Source organism: Paramisgurnus dabryanus, chromosome 23 (genome assembly GCF_030506205.2).
Source record: "Paramisgurnus dabryanus chromosome 23, PD_genome_1.1, whole genome shotgun sequence".
Classification (NCBI taxonomy): Eukaryota; Metazoa; Chordata; class Actinopteri; order Cypriniformes; family Cobitidae; genus Paramisgurnus; species Paramisgurnus dabryanus.
This window is the reverse complement of record NC_133359.1, coordinates 28,776,042-28,797,978: the sequence shown is the minus strand read 5'-3', so window position 1 is coordinate 28,797,978 and position 21,937 is coordinate 28,776,042. Positions and strand designations below refer to the sequence as shown.

The 21,937-nt window shown below is 37.1% G+C and overlaps 1 protein-coding gene across 1 annotated transcript; it reads left to right on the top strand.

Moving 5' to 3' along the window:
- Window positions 1–443: 443 nt before the first annotated feature.
- cd44b (CD44 molecule (IN blood group) b) lies at window positions 444–18,543 on the top strand. Its single transcript, XM_065291172.2, has 7 exons — window positions 444–626; window positions 8,768–8,933; window positions 9,061–9,194; window positions 9,278–9,370; window positions 9,943–10,206; window positions 10,355–10,433; window positions 17,765–18,543. The coding sequence occupies exons 1-7, from the start codon at window positions 560–562 to the stop codon at window positions 17,895–17,897; spliced, it is 936 nt and encodes a 311-aa protein (XP_065147244.1). The 5' UTR covers window positions 444–559; the 3' UTR covers window positions 17,898–18,543.
- Window positions 18,544–21,937: the final 3,394 nt, after the last annotated feature.

The window sequence follows — 21,937 nt, the reverse complement described above, 5'->3', positions numbered from 1 at the left end:
CATATTATCATACTTATAACTCCACTAATAATAAATAATAATAAACTAAAAAAGCTTATAATGAAAAAGCTTATAAATACAAGTTTTTTTGTTTTATATTTAATAGTTTAATATATTAAAAATCTAGTACTTCCTTACTGAAATAAAACTTTTACTTATTTTACTTGAGATAAAGTAAAAGGGCACTAGATTTTTTAGAGAGTATTAAATGAAATTGTAGTGTAAAAATGTAGCGAAATAAAAATAGTGTGATATTATAAAGTTTTCAAGTATCTATTTACTGTACTGTACTTGATTAGAGTAAAAATACCTCTGATACGGATTAATGTAATTATAATATACAGAGTCGCTCTATAAACACAACAGACAACATCGAGAGTGAAAAAGGGGAAGTGTACTGTAGGTTAAATTGAAGTGGATTATGAAGAAGGAAGGGAGGTTTAGAAGGGTGGGACCATACATACCATCATCTCCACTGATCTACATTCATTCTCTCTCTATTAATGCTCTGAAGTTTCAAGCCTGTCGTGAACTCTACATTCAAACACACACAATCAGGATGTGTATGATATTTTTGGGAATCGTCTTTGGGTTGCTGTCCCTCTCCAGTTCAGACAATCTAACAGGTAAGAAAAATATTTTGATTGAAAATATAAAGTGTAGACTGTGTGTAGACTTGTGTTAGAAGTTAATAGAGTGTTGCAGTGGTACTTATCTGTGTCACTGTATGATGTATAAATACAGTACATGTTGATTTTTTAGTTATGTACCTGGACCAGTTGGCAGCTATTACTAAAAATGGTGTTATGGTCCCTTGCTCAGGGGCACCACAGTCGCAACCCGCCAGTTGAGGTTCACCATCACGGTTTACATGTGGCTAAACTACATTTTAAAATAAAGTGATAGGAGAGACTGCAGCAATGAAATGAAACTTGTATCAAATTGTTTCTTTTTAACCCCCTAAAACTTTTCTCTTTTACATTGATTTACCTCTGTGGGGGATTTTGAGGTTATTTTCAGAAAATGAAAGTGAATGTAAGAGATGTATGCATGTTTTGAGGGGATGGTGTTAAATGCTTGGTTGGTTTACTGCCCATGAGTTTTAACTAAACATCCTCATATTTCCTCACACATATCCCTACAGACTCACAGAAACACAGAAAGTTGTGCTCCACTGAACAGTTTCTCTATAGAGACTCTTACATTAAATTCTTCCATCATACAGTAGGAGAGAAAAGAAAGAAAACAATTTTAAAAGTCAAAGTGTTATAAAAGTTGAATAAAATACTTTCTGGCGAAAAGTTGAATGTGAATAAGGGAAGATTGTGGTCACTGGATGTTTTTTGCATTATGGCAATGAAAGCTGCTCCACAGATTTATCATGCTGTAGTGACTGTATGAAGATCAATATAATTATAAATATTTTCCTGCTATTGAGAAATATTTAAAAATGGAAAAAGTGTAAAACGTCTATTTTTTGAGGAAAATTAAGTCAAATTGTTAGTAGTGAATAAATCTGATGTCACCTCCATTTTAGACTCTACTACAATATCCTCATATGAGCTTTAGTCATTTATACTTGACGTGCTCCCCATTGTACCACTGTCTTTAAAACAACAGGGGGCGATGAAGAGCAATGTCCTCTAAAGACTACTTGGGGATGCGTAGGTATCATTTCAAAACTTTGGGGAGGATGAAATGGCTAGTGTTATATCTGTTTTTTACCCTTGTGTAAATCTTAATTTTTTTTTGCTTTATATGCTTTAAAAATACAACAGCTTGCCACTGGGACAGTACCCTGTAGTTAAGATTAGGTATTAGGTAGGATTATGGGATGCAGAATATGGTCAGGAAGAATAAGGAATTAATAATGTGCTTTCTAAGTAGCCTACTATTAAACAGCCAATATACAAGCTAATAAACGATAGCTAAGAAGTTGTTCTTCTATTACTAATTACACCTTTTTATGATTGGCCCAAGTAACGGCTGAAGGCCTTTATTCACAATACAGGACTTGCCTCGAGTACCTTATTGCTTTTATTAAACGGTTACCACACAATATTAAAGTAAAAAAATGTATTAGTGCAACTTTCTTGAAGTTAAATCAATAAAGGCATTCCTTCTGCTAGAAATAATTAGTCCTTGACCGTGAACAACAACGTTCTTATGTGTAATATGCATGAAATCTCAAATAAAAATAACAAACCATTTACAAACTTTGCTAAGGGCGCAGTGATAAATAGAACCGTTGGGTGAAGCGGTCTAAGTGTTTTATCGTGAATAAAGCACAGCTATTGACCAATCAGAATCAAGGATCGGAACTAACCGTTTTATAAAATCCTACAAACACTTATGTATTAGTAGATTTTATACAAGGTATAAAAATGCAATAGCAGACAGGTGTTAAAAGCCACATCTGACAAACCTAGGGTGTCTGTTTCTTGCTCATTCTTGACAACATATAAAAACGTAAAATTAGTGCAATAATGAAAGAACACCCCATAAATTAAGATCATTCCTATCAGCATACTTGATTGAATTATATTATGTAGAATTGGCAGAGTTAAACATGCTGTAAACGCTGTTAAGGAAAATACACAGAAAATCGGTGAATGTTTGTCCAAGCAGCTTTTGTTTCCCTATATTTTACATCAAAACTTGCTAATTAGTAAACAAGAGCAAAAGGGGAAGTTACTTAACACTGGGCAACACAATTCAGATACCACATGCTTACGCTGCTTGACTTTTTCGTAAAAAAAGGAGTGAAGAGTTTTTTGCTGCTTTGAACTCATCGCAACCTCTATAAATGTTGAATACAGTGCGGACCACGGATGCTAGCTATGGCATGTGATCTTCTTCTTCTTCGATGAGTTTTACTGGCAGTTTGCATGCAATCAATGTGCATTACCACCATCTACTGGACTGAGATGACCGCCATCATTGGGGTGGGAATAATACTAAAAAGAATAAATTTAAAACTAAAAAACTAAATTCTACTTGCTAATTGGAGCGTTGATGACGTAACCTCCTTGAAATTCTGGCTCCTGAGCATCCTCCATGACATTGAGAAAAACCTCAGGTGTTTCTCAATGTCAAGGATACTTTCTTGGCAGGACTGGTCTTTCCATGTCACTTCCTTCAGAGGCTAGGAACAGGGTAGCAAGTGCACGTCATTGCGTCATTACGTCAGTGAAAAGGTCTGCTTTCAGTGCTGCGCGCATAGGATTGTGGGTGATTTGAGAGCGCGAAGAGCGGGAAGGATACACATATGCATCCTTTCCTGTATATGGGAAATTTTTCCGAACAAAGGACTCAGTCCTTGATTTACATTCTGAGGATCCTAAACATTGGATCAGCCCTTCTTCAGATGCCGATGACATAGCATCTTCGAAATTCTGGCTGCAGAGTATCCTTCCTTGACATTGAGAAACACCTCTCATGTTTCCTAGTGCTTGAACGTCATGTATAGACTATCTTCATTTTAAATCATTTTGCATTTATATACATTGCTCCATTAAAACCTCAACATGTCGTGAACACAACTTTCCAATAAAAAAAGTGTGGGGGACAAATGCACTTTTTTATAAATGGGAGCGGGACAGGTCCCCCGCGTAATCTACACCCCTGGTGTGATCGTGTGCAAACCAGTGTGAGATCATCATTCGATCAGAGCTCACCAAATCTGTAAAAAAGCCCAGGATACATCAAAGAGGCTCACAGATGCCTCACCGACCCAAGACAAATATCTAACATGCTAAATATCTGGAGCTGTTTTCTGACTTGACATCCTGAGCGGCAGCCAATGAGAGCATGGGTTTATGTTATGTGAAGATAAATAGCTGAAGCAACATACTGTCGCCCTTTTGAATCGATGTTGAACATTTAGAAGTTATTTTGTAGGAGGGAATTAGAAAACAGAAAAAAAGATGTTCTTTTCTTTTATGGAGAAAATTGCTTACTGAAAAGTCATATTTTCCTTTTAAATCATATTATTTTATATATTAAGTTTCCAGTTGATTAATGAAAGTGGTCTCAGATTAAGTCCAATATTACCAGTTTTTATTTAAATTTAAATTTATTTTGAAACACTAAAAAGGCTTTCAAATCCTAAAGATCAGGACTATGGACTATCACAATGCTTTAAAATCATCTTATAAAAGAACTGTATTAAGGATATGCAAAAATAGTGAAATATTCAAAAATTCGATCTGCAATAATTATTCTAAAAGAAAAAATGCTATTGACATGATGTGTTCATTTGTTCATTTGAATGTTCAGGTTTTTATGCGTCACCGTAGGGTTTAGGAATACTGTCACAAGTCCTGTCTAAGTCTCCCCTTTTAGGGCGTTTTCACATCAGCACTTTTGGTGCGCACCCGGGTTCAATTGATGTCAGAGTTCGGTACATTTGGATGATGTGAATGCTGTCTTACGAATTCGGGTGCGTACCCGCGAAACGTACTCGAGTCCGCTTAAAAAGGGTGGTCTGGGGTCCGGTTCATGTGAACTCCAGAACATTTAGCTGCTGATGTGAGCGCAATCGTACCAAATTGCGGAAGTGACCCGCTGTTAATTACGTATTATGTGGAATGTCCCCAAGATACCAAAACAGACGTGTGTTTGTGCGTGCACTTACCTTGACAACAAAATGCATAGAATGCTTGCTTGACTTTTGTTCTTATTTTTTAAACGTTTGGTTTTGTTTTCAAAGAAATAATACAGAAACACACTTGTGTCTGTCTGCTGCAAATATACTAAAGTCGTTTCGACGACAACGGGCTGTCCGCCGACGTCAATTTTTGCGGAGGCATTAAGAAATCATCTCTCTGCTTGCAGTTCATCAATCACGCTTGTCGTCTTCTTGTTTACAGCGGTTGCCAAGCAACATGAGTCCACGCCGTCTGCAGCTTGCAAGCGCCCTGCGGTTCAGATGCAAAAATAATATGTGAACACAGTCCATGGGGGGCATGGGGAGGGGGGAGCAATCGAACTTTGGTTCGGACCAGGCAATCGCACCAAATGTGAAACCGCCCTCAGTGTGCCTTGTTCCTTTGTTGCTCTGCCCCCTTGTTTGTTGCCATGGACATTAGCCATTTCTCAATGTCAAGGAAGGATCCTCGGAAGCCAGAATTTCGAGGATGCTACATCATCGACGTCCGTCGAAGGACTGTTCCAATGTCGAGGATCCTCGAAATTTCAGCCAAGGACTGAGTCCTTTGTTCGAGAAATATCCCATGTACAGGAAAGGATGCATATGTGTATCCTTCGTGCTCTTCCGGCGCTGAAATCACCCACAATCCTATGCGCGCAGCACCGAAAGCACACCTATCATTGACGCAATGACGTAATGAAGTGCACTTGTTAGCCTGTTTCATTTAACATGTTCTTCTAATGCTTAAGAGGAGCCTCACCTAGCCTCTGTAGGAAGTGACCTGTAAGGACTAGTCCTGCCAAGGAAGTATCCTTGACATTGAGAAACGACCATTCACTGATTCTCTACTCCCTCCTTGTTTTCTGTCATAGTTATTCATTGTCTCTGCTTTGTGATTGGTTCTTGTAAATACCCTGTCTATTCATTGCATGTTTATCAGTTGTTGTTAATGTTTGCTGTTTTGTGTTCCTGTCTTGTGTTCCTGCCCGTATACCTGTGCCCTATTTGGATTTTAAATAAAACTCTAAGCTGCATTTGGATTCGCCACCTTGTCTTGCCTTCCTGTGACAAATACAGTACTTCTATAGAGTGCTCATTAATGCTTTTTCACTTCATTTGTACTGTCTTTTACAGAGTGTAATGTAAAATATGCATGGAAATGTTGGCAATTCAGATTGCAGACTAATTTAAGTATTTGAAGTTTTAACACTGCCGGGTTTTCTGATTTTTTTCTGGCTCGTGTGTTATTTAGACGTGCTCCACATCACCACATCATGAGAGATTTGTTAGCTTGCTGCTATAGTTATTTAAGTTAATACAATATAGAGCTAAACGAGAAGGACACTGAGAACAACATTTATTATATGCTGTGTGGTTAGAATGAACCAGATTAAGTTAAACTTTTTTATTACAGTCACAGTCTTTTCAAGAACCAGAATTTTTAAAATGAAAATACAGTATAGGGTAAATATACACATTTGTTCTCTTTTAATAGAAAATAGTCTTTTTGTCTTTTGTCATTGCATGACTAAAATATAAGTTTAATTGCAGTTGAAAGCCATATTCTTATTATAAACAACAATTGAGTGGATAACCATCAGAAACAAAAGCTAAATCAAAGCTAATCAATAGTAAAATAGTAATCCACAGTTTAGAAAGTACTGAAATGCTCTGAGTAGGTTGCCAGAACAACACTTTTTACAAAAGAGCAAAATACATCAATATGAGAATATCTATCTAAAATGTTCCAGTTACATATGAACAGCTCAGAACCAAAAGCCAAAGCAGTTTTTATCAGACTCTTAAAGGTCCCGTTCTTTTTTGTGTTTTTGAAGCTTTGATTGTGTTTACAGTGCGCAATATAACATGTGTTCATGGTTCACGTGTAAAAAACGCTATATTGTATAGCGCCGTTTTCACTGTCCTCAAAACGGGCTGATGTCTTCCTTGTTCGATGAAATCCCTCCTTCAGAAATACGTTTCGAGTTCTCATTGTGTAGTTTGTTTAGTGTGTTGTGAGCATCTTAGCGTGCCGTTAGCTTAGCTGGTGACTGACGGATTTCTGTGGGCGGAGTTTAGTCAAAAAACTGTTTGCCTGACGTCATTAAAGCAGGAAGTAGAGTTCTGTAGTCCAAACCGGCCATTCGCTGTAGGCTTTGAAAGACGAATTCTTTTAAAGAAAATATATTGCCTGGCAGTGAACTTTGAGCTTTATCATTTTGCAGGTATTATTTATGCTACTATAGCAACATTACACACTAACTAGGGTTTAAAAATGGGATCATGAAGAACATGACCTTTGATTGATTCTCCCAACATGTTTTTGAATGGACTAAGGCTGGGATTAAGCGAACTGAACTTTGCAGCAAAAGTTTTTTATGAACGTATAGTATCTACCATCAAGAGAATTGTGACGAGAGCATTCAGTTAATATTCTGTGGGTTCTAGAAGCTTTTGCATCTGAGTTCCTCATATGTAACCTCCTTCCCTTATAAAAACACTGTGGCGAGAAATGACAATAAGGGTTTGTTCTTGTGAGTCCCAATTGCCTGCGATATGTATTTAGAAAAGGCCAATAAAATTTGAATATTATATAAGTAAAACAGAATATTATGGTATAAATAATGCTATGCGATAGTCTAAACATATAGCAGTGACAATACAAAAAGACAAACCTGCTTAATCAACAAAACCGCAATCAAAATGTAACATTGCAGACTCCTCTTACAAATAAAATAGTTAACATTTTACAGTAGTAAGATAATACACTTTACGCCTAAAGACTAAAACACATGTTTGAGCTGTCTCAACTGAAAATAACTTGCACTGACAGATCTTAAAATATGACAGCGGCATTGATTTGTCTCAAGATACACATTAGTAATGTTTTTATCTAAGGTATGTTAATGCTTAAACATCTTAATGTAACTAAGGCATAGTCCTGGTTTTATCTAGGCCTTGACTGTGAAACCAGACCTTGGCAGATGTAATTTCTAAATAGCATATTTAATGATTACAATCTCTACTCACATTCATCCTGATCTGAAGGGGCTGGACAGTCCCAGTAAACTCGCCAGTGTTGCCCACTTTGTTAACAAATCAACAGTTTCTCTCACTGTTTTATGGTTATATGTGGTTTATTGTTACAAGTCATGGGCTGGGACCTCAATATTTAACCAAGCTTTTAATTCCATATACTTCAAACGGTGATGTTATGGTTTGAAGGATGAACCCAAATGCAGACCGAGATGAAGAACACTTAAGACTTTATTTGTACAATAAACAGAAAACAAAACCCACGAGGGGGCAAAACAACATAAACAAGATACTAAATGAACACTAAACTAGACAAGACTGGACTGTGACATTAAACACTAAACTTGACAAAACACTATATGACTCACACTTGACTATGACTAGATTAACTGAGACAGCGTACTCACAGGTATCTGGAAACACAGAAACAATGCACAAGCACAGGACAATGAATACAAGAGGATTAAATAGGGTAACAAATCAAGAGGGGAACAGGTGATATAAATCAAACAATAATGAGGAGGATGACAAGGGAGCGGGGTAAAAGAGACAAGACACTGGGAACACGTGGTCCAGTAAATCAATACTAAGACCACGTGAACCCACACAAAACATGGGTCTGTCATGATTCTGCCACAAGACTAGATTAAATAAAGGACAAGATGGCAGAACCATGACAGGTGATCTTCTGAAATCATCTGGTCTCCTAATTGTTCCCTCAACTTGTTTAAGATTGATGGGAGACTGGGCTTTTTCTTCATAAGCTCCAAAACTTTGGATTTCTTTACCGATTGACATTAGGCAAGCTATATCTCTTGGTATTTTAAAATCTTAGCTTAAAAATGATTTCTTTAGGTTAGCTTTTAATTGATTTATGGTCTTTTTCTGTTTATTTTACAGTGTGTCTCTTTAATTTTAATCTGTTTTTGTGCTGTATCTTTGTTGTTTTAATTGTTTCTGTACAGCACTTTGAGATGTACATTTAAGGGCGCTATAAAAAACAAAGGTTATAATTATATTATTATTATTATTATTATATAATAGAAAAGCATTATTTTTAATATGTTTGTCTGCCGGTAGTGACGTCACGTAGCTGCAGTTATATGGGAGTGTTTCATGTGGAGGGAAGAGCTCGCTACAATCTGACGTATGAAGATGCCAAGAGGTTGTGTGAACACCTGTCAGCTACAATAGCACCAATGGACCAGCTGCAGAGAGCTTATAATGCAGGACTGCAGACGTGCAGGTTAGACATTAGTTATTCATCTACAAGTCCATCCAATCATATCTAGAGCCTTTTTATTTAGTATTATCATGTACAGTATACTGTGAGCATTGATTTTATTGTCATATTTGAAAACTTTTCTCTGTAGGTACGGCTGGATAAATAACAGTCAGCCGGTGATCCTCCGTCACAGGCCATATAAACTCTGCGCCGGCAACCAAATCGGCATTGTAACTTGGGAAAACACTCGTCGTGCTGACGCCTTCTGTTACGATAAAAACGGTCTGATTTGTGTGACTAACCATGTGATGAACCTTGTAAATGTTCAGTTAACATTTTATTAATGAAACCAGTTTTATTTACAGATTCATCAGTGAAAGACTGTTCAGCTAGGTCTGGGATTTATTTACCTGGATCTGCGAGTTCAAATACATCAGATGGTGACTCTGCATCTGCAGGTATGTTATTTCACAATAACATTTAAAGTTCACATCTAGCAAGCTTTTGAAAATCGAGCCATGTCATGGATGGTTTGTTATTATGAGTGTATTGTTGTTGTTTTTTTAAATATAATTTAAAATTCAATATTTATCTCTTCAGGTGCAGGTGTTGATAGGGGCATATAGAAATATATATAAATAGATAACAGCATTGGTATTTGATTTTTGATTACGTATGTGGTCGAAAGATTTATACAAAGGGACTCATAGTACCATCAAGCTATGCATTATGCAGTACTTACATTCACTGGGAATTAAACCTAGCTATAGCACCATGAACTACAAGCAACTAATTTTTTACTGACAGAAAGCTAAAACATATTTAATGTTTAAATAATCATTTAATACATTTCTTCTTTTAAGCTTTAATAGGAATAAAAAACACAATAATATGTTTCATTGAGGTGGAGATTACACTATAAAATAAATGTTTTTATCTAAAACACACTGGACACAATTAATGGCACCCTTACAGATTTTTATGAGCAAAATAGGTTACACTTAAGGCTTTTTTCCCTCTGATTTCACAGAAGACCATTCGAGTGTTGAAAGGACCGACCATGAAAATGCAACTGAAGTTACACATCTGGAGAACGCAACAACTTCTGAGCCGACTACTGCAGTCCATTGGCCCACTAATGGTTCTGCGTCTGTAAACACCTCACAGGGTTTTGCAAAGAATGATGTGACTGATGAAACAGATTACACAAAACATCCACAGTCTACACCTATAAAGCCTGATACAGATGCCACAAGACCGAATATGCATCAGGCACCCATCAAAAATAACTTAGGTGAAGGCAATAAATCAGTTCACATTTATTTTAGTGGCTTACTTCTTTTACTTTACATTTTACAGAACATTTGGTTGTACTCACTACTTCCACAACTGCATTAATTACTACTTGATCTGAAAATATAATGTCATTTTTTATATTACAGATTGGCTGGTCATTTTACTTGTAATTTTGGCTGTTCTACTCATTCTCCTTGTATGTGCTCTGGTAGCAACCAGAAAAAGGTATGTTTTATGAAATACAAGTACATGAAATGGTATTGAAGGCCATGAAACAGCAATAATTTTTATGGATTTTTATCTTGAAATTAACATTGAACACCACAGGATTTCAGTGTAGAAGTGATTCTTAACCAGAGGTGTAAATAGAAAACTGCTGGCAGCACATTCTTACTCTCAACTCATCAGCAAGTTAACAGCAACTGCTACATGCACATTGACCTCATTTTTAACATAAAAATCACAGAAACTTTGATAAATGGCTGATTGATGGACCATAGACAGTGTAACCGACACTCGGACAGTTTGCAGTCATTGTTTGGATGCCACACATCCAGAGTGCACACTCAGAAATATGTATTTCAGGCTATGCGCAATTAATTAACTTAATTCTTGTTCACGTGTTGCATTTCCTATAAAATGATGTCAAAATGAGTAACATCATACATTTGCCCTGTTATGTCTTAAGTGAATGTAAACAGCTAAGAAAAAAACACACGTAGAACAGTATAATGCATGCATGCATTAGGTCTTTAAGCGACCAATGTATGTGAGCGAAGAGGGAGAGATTTGAGTAAGCGCTGTGACCTGAGCAGTGTTGTGGGGTTATGTGCATTACGTAATATTATTACTTTTCTGAAATAACAAGTAAAGTAACACATGATTTTATAAATGTACACATTCATATTTTTATATGTTTTTTAAGTAATGCAAGTTACTTTTCAGTTTAATTAATTCAATAAAAAATACATGTATACTGAATTAAACTGAACATAGTCACGTAGAATTACACACTCTATGTTTGCGCGCCTGAGCGGGAACAGTTTGAGTCAGAAAAGGAGATGGCAGGCCAGAGCTTAACAATACTTTCTAAAACAGCTTTGTAAAACAGCATTATGACATACAGATGTAATCTATGTAAGAAGTACAGTCGTTGCTCTAGACGAGTACAAACCAATTCAATATGTGTATTCCATGTAAGTGAACTCTCTATATACACACCCAGATACTTGTAGGTCTGTGACTGAGTAATATAATGTTTGTGTATAACCACTGGTTGATGGTCACCAATACATTTTGGATTAAATACAATCCCCTTTGTCTTTTTTGTGTTAATTACTAACTCATTTTTATCACACCACTCAACAAACATGCTTATTTCTACCTGATAAATGGTGCTAATATGATCATCCCCGAGGAGTAAACTTTAAATGGCTGTGTTGTCTTAATATTAAGTAGTAGGGGAGAACTGGGCCAAAGTAACGCAGGACGAAAGTAACAAAGTGATTTTCTCCGGGCCCTGATTACATTTACATTCTAAACTATGACAGCATCTTTAGCACCCTTGACGGAACTGACAAATATCACATTATTTCGCCACTGTGTTGTGAAAGATGTTTTTGACCATGATAAGTAAATTCCTAAAGTGGTCAGCGTTTTTGTAATAGATGTGCTGAGTGATTGACACATTTAGCCACTCCCATTTGTTTTATACGGGGTTTCCCCGCACACCCGGAAGCTTTCAGTAAAGAACTTAGTAACATTGCAATAAGCAATGTCTGTCTACTTTCTTCTTTAAAATATCACAGTATATCACAGTGGCAACGAGGATGGGATACTTGTAAGAACTGTAAGCTGCCAAGAAACACTTTGTTGCACTTGTCGTAAAGAAATCTTAAGAGAAGGAACAAGGCACGAGTGAAAAGGTGCTAATAACCATGGCAACGATGCAGTTTGGCCGTGTGTATGAATATAAGGAATCAAAGGAGGATTTTGAATCATAAAAAAGGTCAGTGTGTGAATTAACGTACAAGGAGCTGAAAGACGCGCTGTTAGCGCATTACAGACCCCAAACATTACTGATCGCGGAGCGTTTTAGGTTACAAAAACGTAACCAAAAGGAAGGGGAATCAGTGGCTGACTATATCGTGGCTTTGAAACAACTGATAGTGAACTGCGAATTCGGGCAGTATTTGAATGATGCGCTCACAGATTTGTGAGCGGACTAAATTCAGAGTCGATGCAACGCAAATTACTGAGTCAAAAGGATCTGACTTTCAACCAGGCTTGCGAAATAGCGTCATCCATAGAGCTGACATCAAAGAACACACTGGAAATCGCGTGTAAGACCAAGGAATTATAGTCAGTGAATGCAGTGAATGAAGCAAAACTTTTTCATAGAAGAGAAAATGGGAAGTTTAAGAGAAGAGATGTTCAGACAAAGGAAAATACCAAAAGAAAGAACAAAGAAAAGAAGAAAGTTATAAATGTTAGAGATGTGCTAGAAAGCATTCAGCTCGAGACTGCGGGTGTAAGAATGAAAAATGTCATGTGTGTAACAAAATATGACACATTGCAAGAGACTGTAGAAATAAGAGATCAGCTGGACGGACACAATATTTGGAAGCAGAAAGTGGTAATGAAGGAAAAGATGATGAATTTGAGTTATTTGGCATATATACAGTCTACACAACCTCTATTGGACAGAAAGGAATTGTGGTGAATGTGAAATTGGATGGAAAGGGCATGGATATGCAGCTGGACACAGGAGCAGCAGTGTCACTGATATCGGAACTGACATACAAAGAGTCCCTGTCATACATACCTATAAACAAAACAATCATACAGCTAACTGCATATTCAGGTGAGAAAATTCCATTACTGGGATCCATAAATGTACCAGTGCAATATGGAAGCCAAAATGAGACTCTGCCATTGGTTATTGTCAAGGGAGAAAGACCAGCCCTGCTGGGCCAAAATTGGCTGGAGAAGATTCAGTTAGATTGGCAAAGCATTTTCATGGTGGAGAAAGCTGAAGCGATCTCGGATCCAGAGTAAATGCAGTGCTGAGACAACACTCAGAGGTGTTTTCTGATAAGCCAAGTGCAATTAAGGATTTTGAAGCTACCATACGAGTCCGTCCTGATGCAACTTTAATTTTTCGGAGAGACAGACCGGTCCCTTATGCATTACGAGAAGCAGTGAAAGAGGAACTTAAAAGACTGGAAAAAGCAGGTATAATATCCAAGACAGAAAGAAGTGAGTAGGGAGCGCCTATTGTGGTCGTGCCTAAGAGTGATAAGTCCATCTGCATCTGCAGTGACTATAAAGTCACAATAAACCAGAACCTGGAAGAGGAAACATATCCACTCCCGAACACAGAGGATTCCGCACTCAGAAAAATACCTGACCATTAATACCCATCCGAGGCCTGTACAGATATCATTGTCTCGGACTTACGGAGTGGCCAGTGCTCCTTCAATCTTTCAGGTTGTCATGGACCAAATTATACAAGGGCTAGATCAGATCACCTGTTTCCTTGATGACATTCTTATCACTGCCAGCTCAAAAGATGAGCATATTAAAAGACTGGACGAAGTTCTTTCTAGACTGGAGAGATATGGAATCAGAGTAAAACTTTCAAAGTGTCGGTTCATGCAAAGCAGCCTTGAGTATTTGGGGCACTGCATTGACAAAGAGGGTCTGCATCCAACTGAGGAAAAAGTGGCAGAAATTGTTAATGCCCCAAAACCAAACAATATGACGGAGCTTCGTTCTTTTCTGGGCTTATTACATTACCATGGAAATGGACAGCTGCTTGTGAGAACTCTTTTGAGGGAGCTAAACAGCTTCTGCTCAGTAATACACTACTGGTGCATTATGATGGCAGCCGACCTTTGAAGCTAGCATGTGACGCCTCACCTTAAGGGGTCAGTGCTGTAATTTCCCACATTATGGAAAATGAGGAAGAGCGCCCCATAGGTTTTGCATCCCGGACATTGACCGAGACAGAAAAGAAATATACTCAGATAGAACGGGAAGCCCTGTCCATCATATATGGAGTAAAAAAGTTTCATAAGTATATCTATGGGCGTAAGTTCACTCTCATAACTGACCACAAGCCTCTACTGGCAATAATGGGTCCAAAGGCAGCGATACCAACTCTGGCAGCCCTTCGAATGCAGCGTTGGGCTTTGGTGCTAATGGCTTATAATTATGACATTGAGTACCGCAAGTTGGCTGACCATATGAATGCAGATGCAATGTCCAGACTACCAACCGTGGGCAAAGACTGTATAGGAGAGGAAGGGAATGTTTTCTACTTTCTAAATGGTTTGAGGTGGTTCCAATGTCATCAATCACCTCTTCACTGACCACTGATGCACTCCGAGGATTCTTCGCAGCTTACGGGTTACCTGAGGAGGTGGTGTCTGATAATGGACCACAAATCATTTATTTTGAGTTCACTGAGTTCCTAAAGAGAAATGGTATAAAGCATACCAGAGTGCCTGCCTATCATCCAGCCTCAAACGGTGCTGTGGAAAGGTCTGTTCAAATACTGAAACAATCACTTAGAAAAAGAACACGGTTTTCACTTTTGAAGCCTGATCTTGCTAAGCATGTTCAAGAGAAACAAAAACAACAGAAACTAAAGAAACAGCATGACGGAGGAAAAAAGGTTTTAAGATCTTTTGTGGAGGAAGAACTGGTACGAGGACAGGAAAAATGTAACAGTGCAACAGTGATTGAGCGGAAGGGCCCTGTGAGTTATTGTGTGCAGGAGGGTCAGAGAAGGCGTACTGTACATGTGGACCAGATGTTGCCAAGAAACTTTGCAGAAGGATTTCCTGTGCATGAGAAGCCAGAGAACCCAAATCCAAGTGTCACTGATGACAATAGGGTACCTATGAACTTTCCTATAGTCAGAGACAGTTCTATGCAAATCAATGAGCCTGAGATATCTGAGAACCCAGAGCCTTTGAAACACCCTCTGCTAAGGCAGTTCGTAGATATCCACAGAGGGTTCGTACTGCTCCAAAGAAGCTAGACTTATAAGTTATGGTAATATACGTGTTCGAATGCTGGTGTTTTATGCCTAAGGAAAACAAACCAAAAAGTAAAGTAAATGTTACCTAAACAAGGCTAATTGTAACAGTGGGGGTATTGTTCTTGCACTCAGAGCCGATCGGCCCCATAAGCGTACTACGCAGACTGCATAGGGCCCCGCAAATTACGTAAGGCCCCCCCTCCTCCTGTTTTACAGCGCGTGTTAATGTTTACTGAGATGACAATATGAACCGGAGCTATCCATCTGACCATTAAAAAAGAAAAAGGAAATAAAATGAGAGTTAAACGCGAGAACGGCAATCAGGTAAACTTGTGTTCTCTTCAAGTTTGATGTCATGTCAGCAAGAGCAAACAGTAAAGTTAAGTTGATGTGATTCTGTCTCTCTCTATCTGACTTGCTAAATTAGCTGTGTAGTGTTGCCAGTGCATCTCTTAGCCTGTCTGTTACACAACAATTTATTGCGTGAATATTCGCGTGAATAAATGCCAAAGGGCAACTGTGTTTATAAACGAAAGCGCGATAACCGCGCCACGCGTGAATTTGCGTTCATATGCGCGTGCAATCGTGCACGAAATGACATGCGCGCTTTCCAGCAGTAACATCTGTGTGGAGACCATAACAAAAATAGCGTGATAACACTCCTAAATGACAACGTTAATGCAATATGGAAACCAATGGATTTACATTGGAATGAGTATAATACCAATGATAAGGTCAAAATGAATGCACATCCCTCAGTAAATAATAACCATCAGGGATCAAGTATTGCTCTTATGCATACTATAAACAGTTATACGGTATGGCAAGCCATTTTAGATTTTATACATTCACATGATATGGATTTTTGAAATCAAGAAGTCAGTTTTCACTACTTAAAATATAAATATTAAGAGTGTGATTTATAGTAGTAACCATATTTTGTATGTAGTACAGAGGTGGGCACAAATTCATCAAAAACTATTTTGTTACAAACTACAAATACTGGCTCATGAAATGTAATAAAATAAAATACAAAATACTGATGTGAAAACTGTATTTAAATAAAATACAAGTAATAAGTATTTTGAAAATACAAAAATACTCCCACAATAATCTTTTAAGTCTTTTTTATAAAGTTACTGCAGAAAATGTTGGAGAAAGGCTAATTCAAGGGGAAAAATAACAGACCGAGAATTTGTCACAAAATCAAAATTCCATTTTAATCATAATATATATGATTAATTATATTAATCATAATATGTTTGGGTTTGTTTTACACACAAGACTCTACTGCCCTGACCTTAGTACTGCCTTTTCCATAGTAGAATCACGCTGCTGAATTGAAATAGTGCCCATGTCTGTGTAGTTTTTAAATTACGTTTTCTGAAAAATTTTACTTTCGCCCCTGCTCTCCCTTATCCTTAGCATTAAAATTATGCTGATGGGCAATGACTAAAAGTCAATGGGGCAGTTTCCCGGACAGGGATTAGACTAGTCCTAAACTAAAATAAATGTAAAATCTGTCCAAACTGAAAACAACTTGCAATGACTTATGTTAAAATACATCATTGCCCTTTGTTTTGCCTCAAAATGCACACAAGCAATGTTTAATGTAAGGCCTGTTTGTTAAAACTAGTTAAATTTCATAATTAAACTAAGGCCTAGTATTGGCTTAAACTAATCCCTGTGCGGGAAACCACTCCAATATGTGACGTGTTGAGAGTGAGAACGTGTTGGTCTACACTGTCAGAAAAAAGTTACATAGTGTTCTTTTTTCTGTCGCTGGGGTAGTACCCTAAAAGGTACCTTTTTGAATCTTTATGGGTATAAAACACATTGAAATGTTGTACCTTATGGGGTACAATATTATACCCTAAGGACCAATTGTGTACCTTAAGGAACAATTTTGTACCAGTTAAATTTTAGGGGTATTTTTTGATGAACAGAATTATGCTGAACCCCACTGGAGTCATGTGGATACAGTAACTTAATAATACATCTTTGGGGGGGGTGGAGTTTGTAAGCAAATAAAAAATCAAAATGTTTGTGATCAGCTAAAGAAAGTTAGAATTTGAGAAAGTGAGAATTTGTGTTTTTTTATGTTTTTTTTTTTTAGTTTTTTACAGACAGCAACAGTTTACAAAAATTTATTGTTTTGGCAACTCTTCTCAGCATCATGTCTCTTTCATAGATTAAATAATATTTCCTTTAAATGATAGATGTCAATGATCACAATTGTTGAAAGAGAGACAAAAAGTTTTTAAAATTGGCAATTTTTTAAAATAACATCTTGTGAAATCTGGACTTCCTGTGTAAATGGAGATGTCTGGTAAATGAATAAGGCTACTTTAAATATGTCTGTGCTCTAAAAGAAGAAATCTGATACCTCAGGCCAGGAAATTAATGATAACTCTTGAAAAATGTTATATGAAAATAGTTGCTTTTATTTTTCTTGCATGTCAAAGTTGTTAATGGGCTTTAGTAAATGTGCGTCTTTTTCCTTCTACAGATGGTGTGGTAAAAAAAGAACTTTGATTATCACAAAAAAGAGCAGCAGTGACCAAAACGCTAGATCAGCATCATTTACTCAACAGCAGGAGATGACCACGCTCATGAACACTGAAAAAAAAACCAGCGAATAACTTCAGAGTTTATTAACATCAATCTTGATAAGCCAACAGAGGAAATCCAGCAGCGATAAGAATTAAAGCTAGAGAAGATCAAAGTGACAGTCAATAAATACACTGGAAGGACCAAAGAGGAAATCAGAAGCCGGAGTAGCTAAGAAATTGAGTCATACGCTGGTTTTAAGAGTTTTGGGAATTATGTAGTTTAGAAATTTTGTATTGAACTTTTAGAAATTTTGCTTACTTACATTGCATGATATTATTGTTTTGAGGATTGTATTTTGTATGTGGTAACACTTCACAACAGATAATATAAAATCTTTTTCATTACCATTAGTTAAGAATAACAGTGATTTTTTTTACTTTTTTAATCAGTGTTAATGTAAATACATTTGTTCATTGTTTCTTCATGTGCATTAACTAATGTTAAAAGGCACTTTTAGTAGATTAATATTTCAACCAAGAATGAGCTCTAGTAGCTCTAATTGTCAAACCATCTTGACTTTGTACACCTGTTTACCAACACCCCTACTACAGTTTCAGTGTCCTTTGCAGCACATTTACACGTCAGTACACAGTTTTCTCCAACTGTTACATGCAGTCTGGCTATTCTTATTTTAATGTATTTTTATAATAAAATTAAAAATATAAAATGCAAAAACCCTACTTGTTTTCATTTTGAAAATATGAAAATGTGGTTCAGGCAACACATGCATATGCTGATTAGCTTTAATGTATTTATTACAAAATGAAATATGATATAAAACACAACCATTTATTTTAATACTACAAAATATTTCTACCTGAAATAAACACAAGAAAAAAATCCAGTCAAAGGAAAAAAGACATTTACTACAGAGTTAAGATTATATAGAAAATATATAATATATGGTACTGCTCAAGGCTGCCCATTATGCCCAGCGTTGTTTGCGATGGCTATCAAACCCTTGGCTGATAAAATAAGATGGACAGATAACATAACTGGTATCACTTTAGGTAAAAATGAATATAACTTAAGCTTATTTGCTGATGATATGTTATTGTACTAAAGTGATATGGATATTTAAATACTGAGTGTAATCAATATATTTCAAAAATTTAAAAGTGGCAAAACAGAAATTTTGACTTCAGAAGTATTTAAACAACTTAAAGTACAAAGCTGTGAAATTAAATATTTAGGTTATTATATCAGTGCAAACAAAAAACAGTTGTATAAGAGTATTTTTTAACATTGAAAAATGATTTAAAACATATGTGATTTAAGTTATGAAACATCACTTTAACATCAGTTAAAAAACATCTCTTAGCTTCAAGAGTGGTCACTCCAACGAGACTGCACTGATCTAAGTCATTGAAGCCCTAAGGCAGGCAAGAGCAGCCTCCATATCATCTGTACTGATCCTACTGGATCTATCTGCTGCTTTTGACACTGTCAATCCCCACATCCTCCTGTCAACCCTATGAGTGTCTCTGGAATGGCGCTACTATGGTTCAAGTCTTACCTCTTAGGCAGGTTATTTAGAGTATCGTGGAGAGGTGACGTCTCTGAACCCCAACATCTTAATACCGCAGGCCTTTACGGCTAAGTGCTTGGACCACTGCTATTTTCTATATACATGACATCCCTGTGTCTGCAATTTGGAAACATGGCTTTTCCTACCACTGCTATGCGGCTGACACACACTTCCACTTGCCGTTCCAACCCGATGATCTAATGGTTTCTGCCCGCATCTCAGCATGCCTGAGTAACGTCTTACTCTGGATGCAAGATCATCTTCTCCAGGCTGAACCTTGCAAAGAGAGAACTGCTTGTCATGTCTTCTGACCCTAAGATTCATCACAATCTTTCCATTCAACTAGGTTCTTCGACCATTACGCCTTCCAGGACAGTCAAAAACCTGGGAGTGGTCATTGATGATCGGCTCAGTTTCACAGAGCATGTTCAGGCCCCACCCACTCCTGTAAATTCATCCTCTACAACATTAGAAAAATTTGAAATTTCCTATCTGAGCAAGTCCTAGTCCCGGCCCTTGTCCTATCCATACGGACTATTGCAATGTGTTACTGGCTGGACTCCCAGCAACTTTTTTTTGCATTCTCTCAGATTTGGTTAGGTAATTATATTATTTGTTATTTGTGCATCGAGTATTGAAAACATGTTTGAATGCGCTCTTGCATTTACTTTCACTTTCCATTCGCGTTTGCTCGAACTGTACAGGGAGAGGCAGTACTGATTTGTCATTGATGCTCTGGACCTGTTGCGCACAATTTCCTCGAACCAATTATTAGGATATATATGTTTAATTTTTCAACACACACACACACACACACACACACACACACACACACACACACACACACACACACACACAAACACACACACACACACACACACACACACACACACACACAAGCTGATATTATATGATTGTGGTTTGGACTTAGTATTTATTTCGAGACTGTACAGACAAACTTATATAAATTATTTGAATGTTTACACAGCTCAAGGATTCATTTAAGAACGAGTTGATTCACTGAACCACTCACTTGCATTGAGCTATTCGTTTTTAGCTTAGGGCTGGCACGGTGGCTAGCACTGTTGCCTCACAGCAAGAAGGTTCCTGGTTTGAGCCCTGGCTAGGGCAGGTGGCTTTTCTGTGTGAAGTTTGCACAGAAAAGAATGACCCAAGAAGACCTCTACCTTGTACTAAACATCTACACTTTAGAAAAGCCGCAGTTTCAACATACTTACCTGATGCCCACATTTGCTGTGTGTCTATAATATAATATATCATACAATAGAGTAAGATAAAAAGTATATACATACATTAAGCCTTAAAATACTGAGGTGGGGGACAAAGATCCTTTCCTCCTATAAGTCTTCCAGGGTAAAGTTGTAATAAGCTGGTTTTAACTGCCCCCCACACATGGAATTGGTGTGTTTTGAACCAGAGCTGATAGAAGTTATCACTTTATTTCACCCACTTTGAATGCCCCAGTTAGGACATTAATACTTGAAAGATGGCCACTCTTGCAGGGCCTCATTCTCATGTTAAAGGCAAAATTTCCCAATAAGAGTCTTCAGATAAAAGATGATGAATGTAATATCTTGTAGAGCAGCTGATTGCGGTCCCAAGACACCGAAGGCCCCAAGGATATCCAGATCATGAATGTAAAGGTATGTTTTCAGGCCAGCTATATAAGGGTGGACAACCTACGATGCATGACAGCTTATAAAACTTATTTCTGGGTTTTTTGGCTTGTTAGCTGTACAACTTTTCACACAGCAGCTTTTAGGCATTATTCTGTTTATTTGTTATAAGCCAGAAATGACAAGGAGGCGGCCTCTTGCAATACAAAGTCAACAGAGACGGTTGGATTGTTTTCCCCCAGTGGGCGTGGTTTTTAAATTAGCATAACTGCGCTTGGTCTCTATACCTTACACAGGAACCTCAATTAAAAAAGGCTGCTGTTTAGTATTGGTCAGACATGCAAAGTATGCTGATTTCAGCGCATTAAACAGATCTTAATAAATAAATACATTTAGCACACCTGCTCCATTACATGTAGAAGTTGACATGTGCTTTTGACAGATTTTCGTCTGGAAGGTAAACATCTGCCACAAATCTGTGTTTTTTCTGTGCTTATAAACAATAATAGCATTTTTGTGAAGGAATTTTGTTAGAGATCAGATTCAGAACGATTATCAAAACATACACAGAGATTAAAATAAGTAAAAAAAAATTTTTTGCTTCAGTTTTTTTATAATTTGGGTAAGTGCGCAACTAGTGGATAATCACGGTATTACAGATGAACGTAAAACCTCATCAGAAACATGTTTTTTTATGCAAATGTTTTCTCTTAATTGACGAGATAACTCGTCAATGAGTGTGAAAGAGTTAAAAGAATCAAATTACTGCACATTATTACCTCAGATATAATTAATTGTGAATGAGAAGAAGAAAACGACAATGTAATTAAATTACTATTACATTTTAAAGTTACTGCCTTGAGTGTTGCTGTATGATTTGCACTGTTTCTGAAATATAAATAAA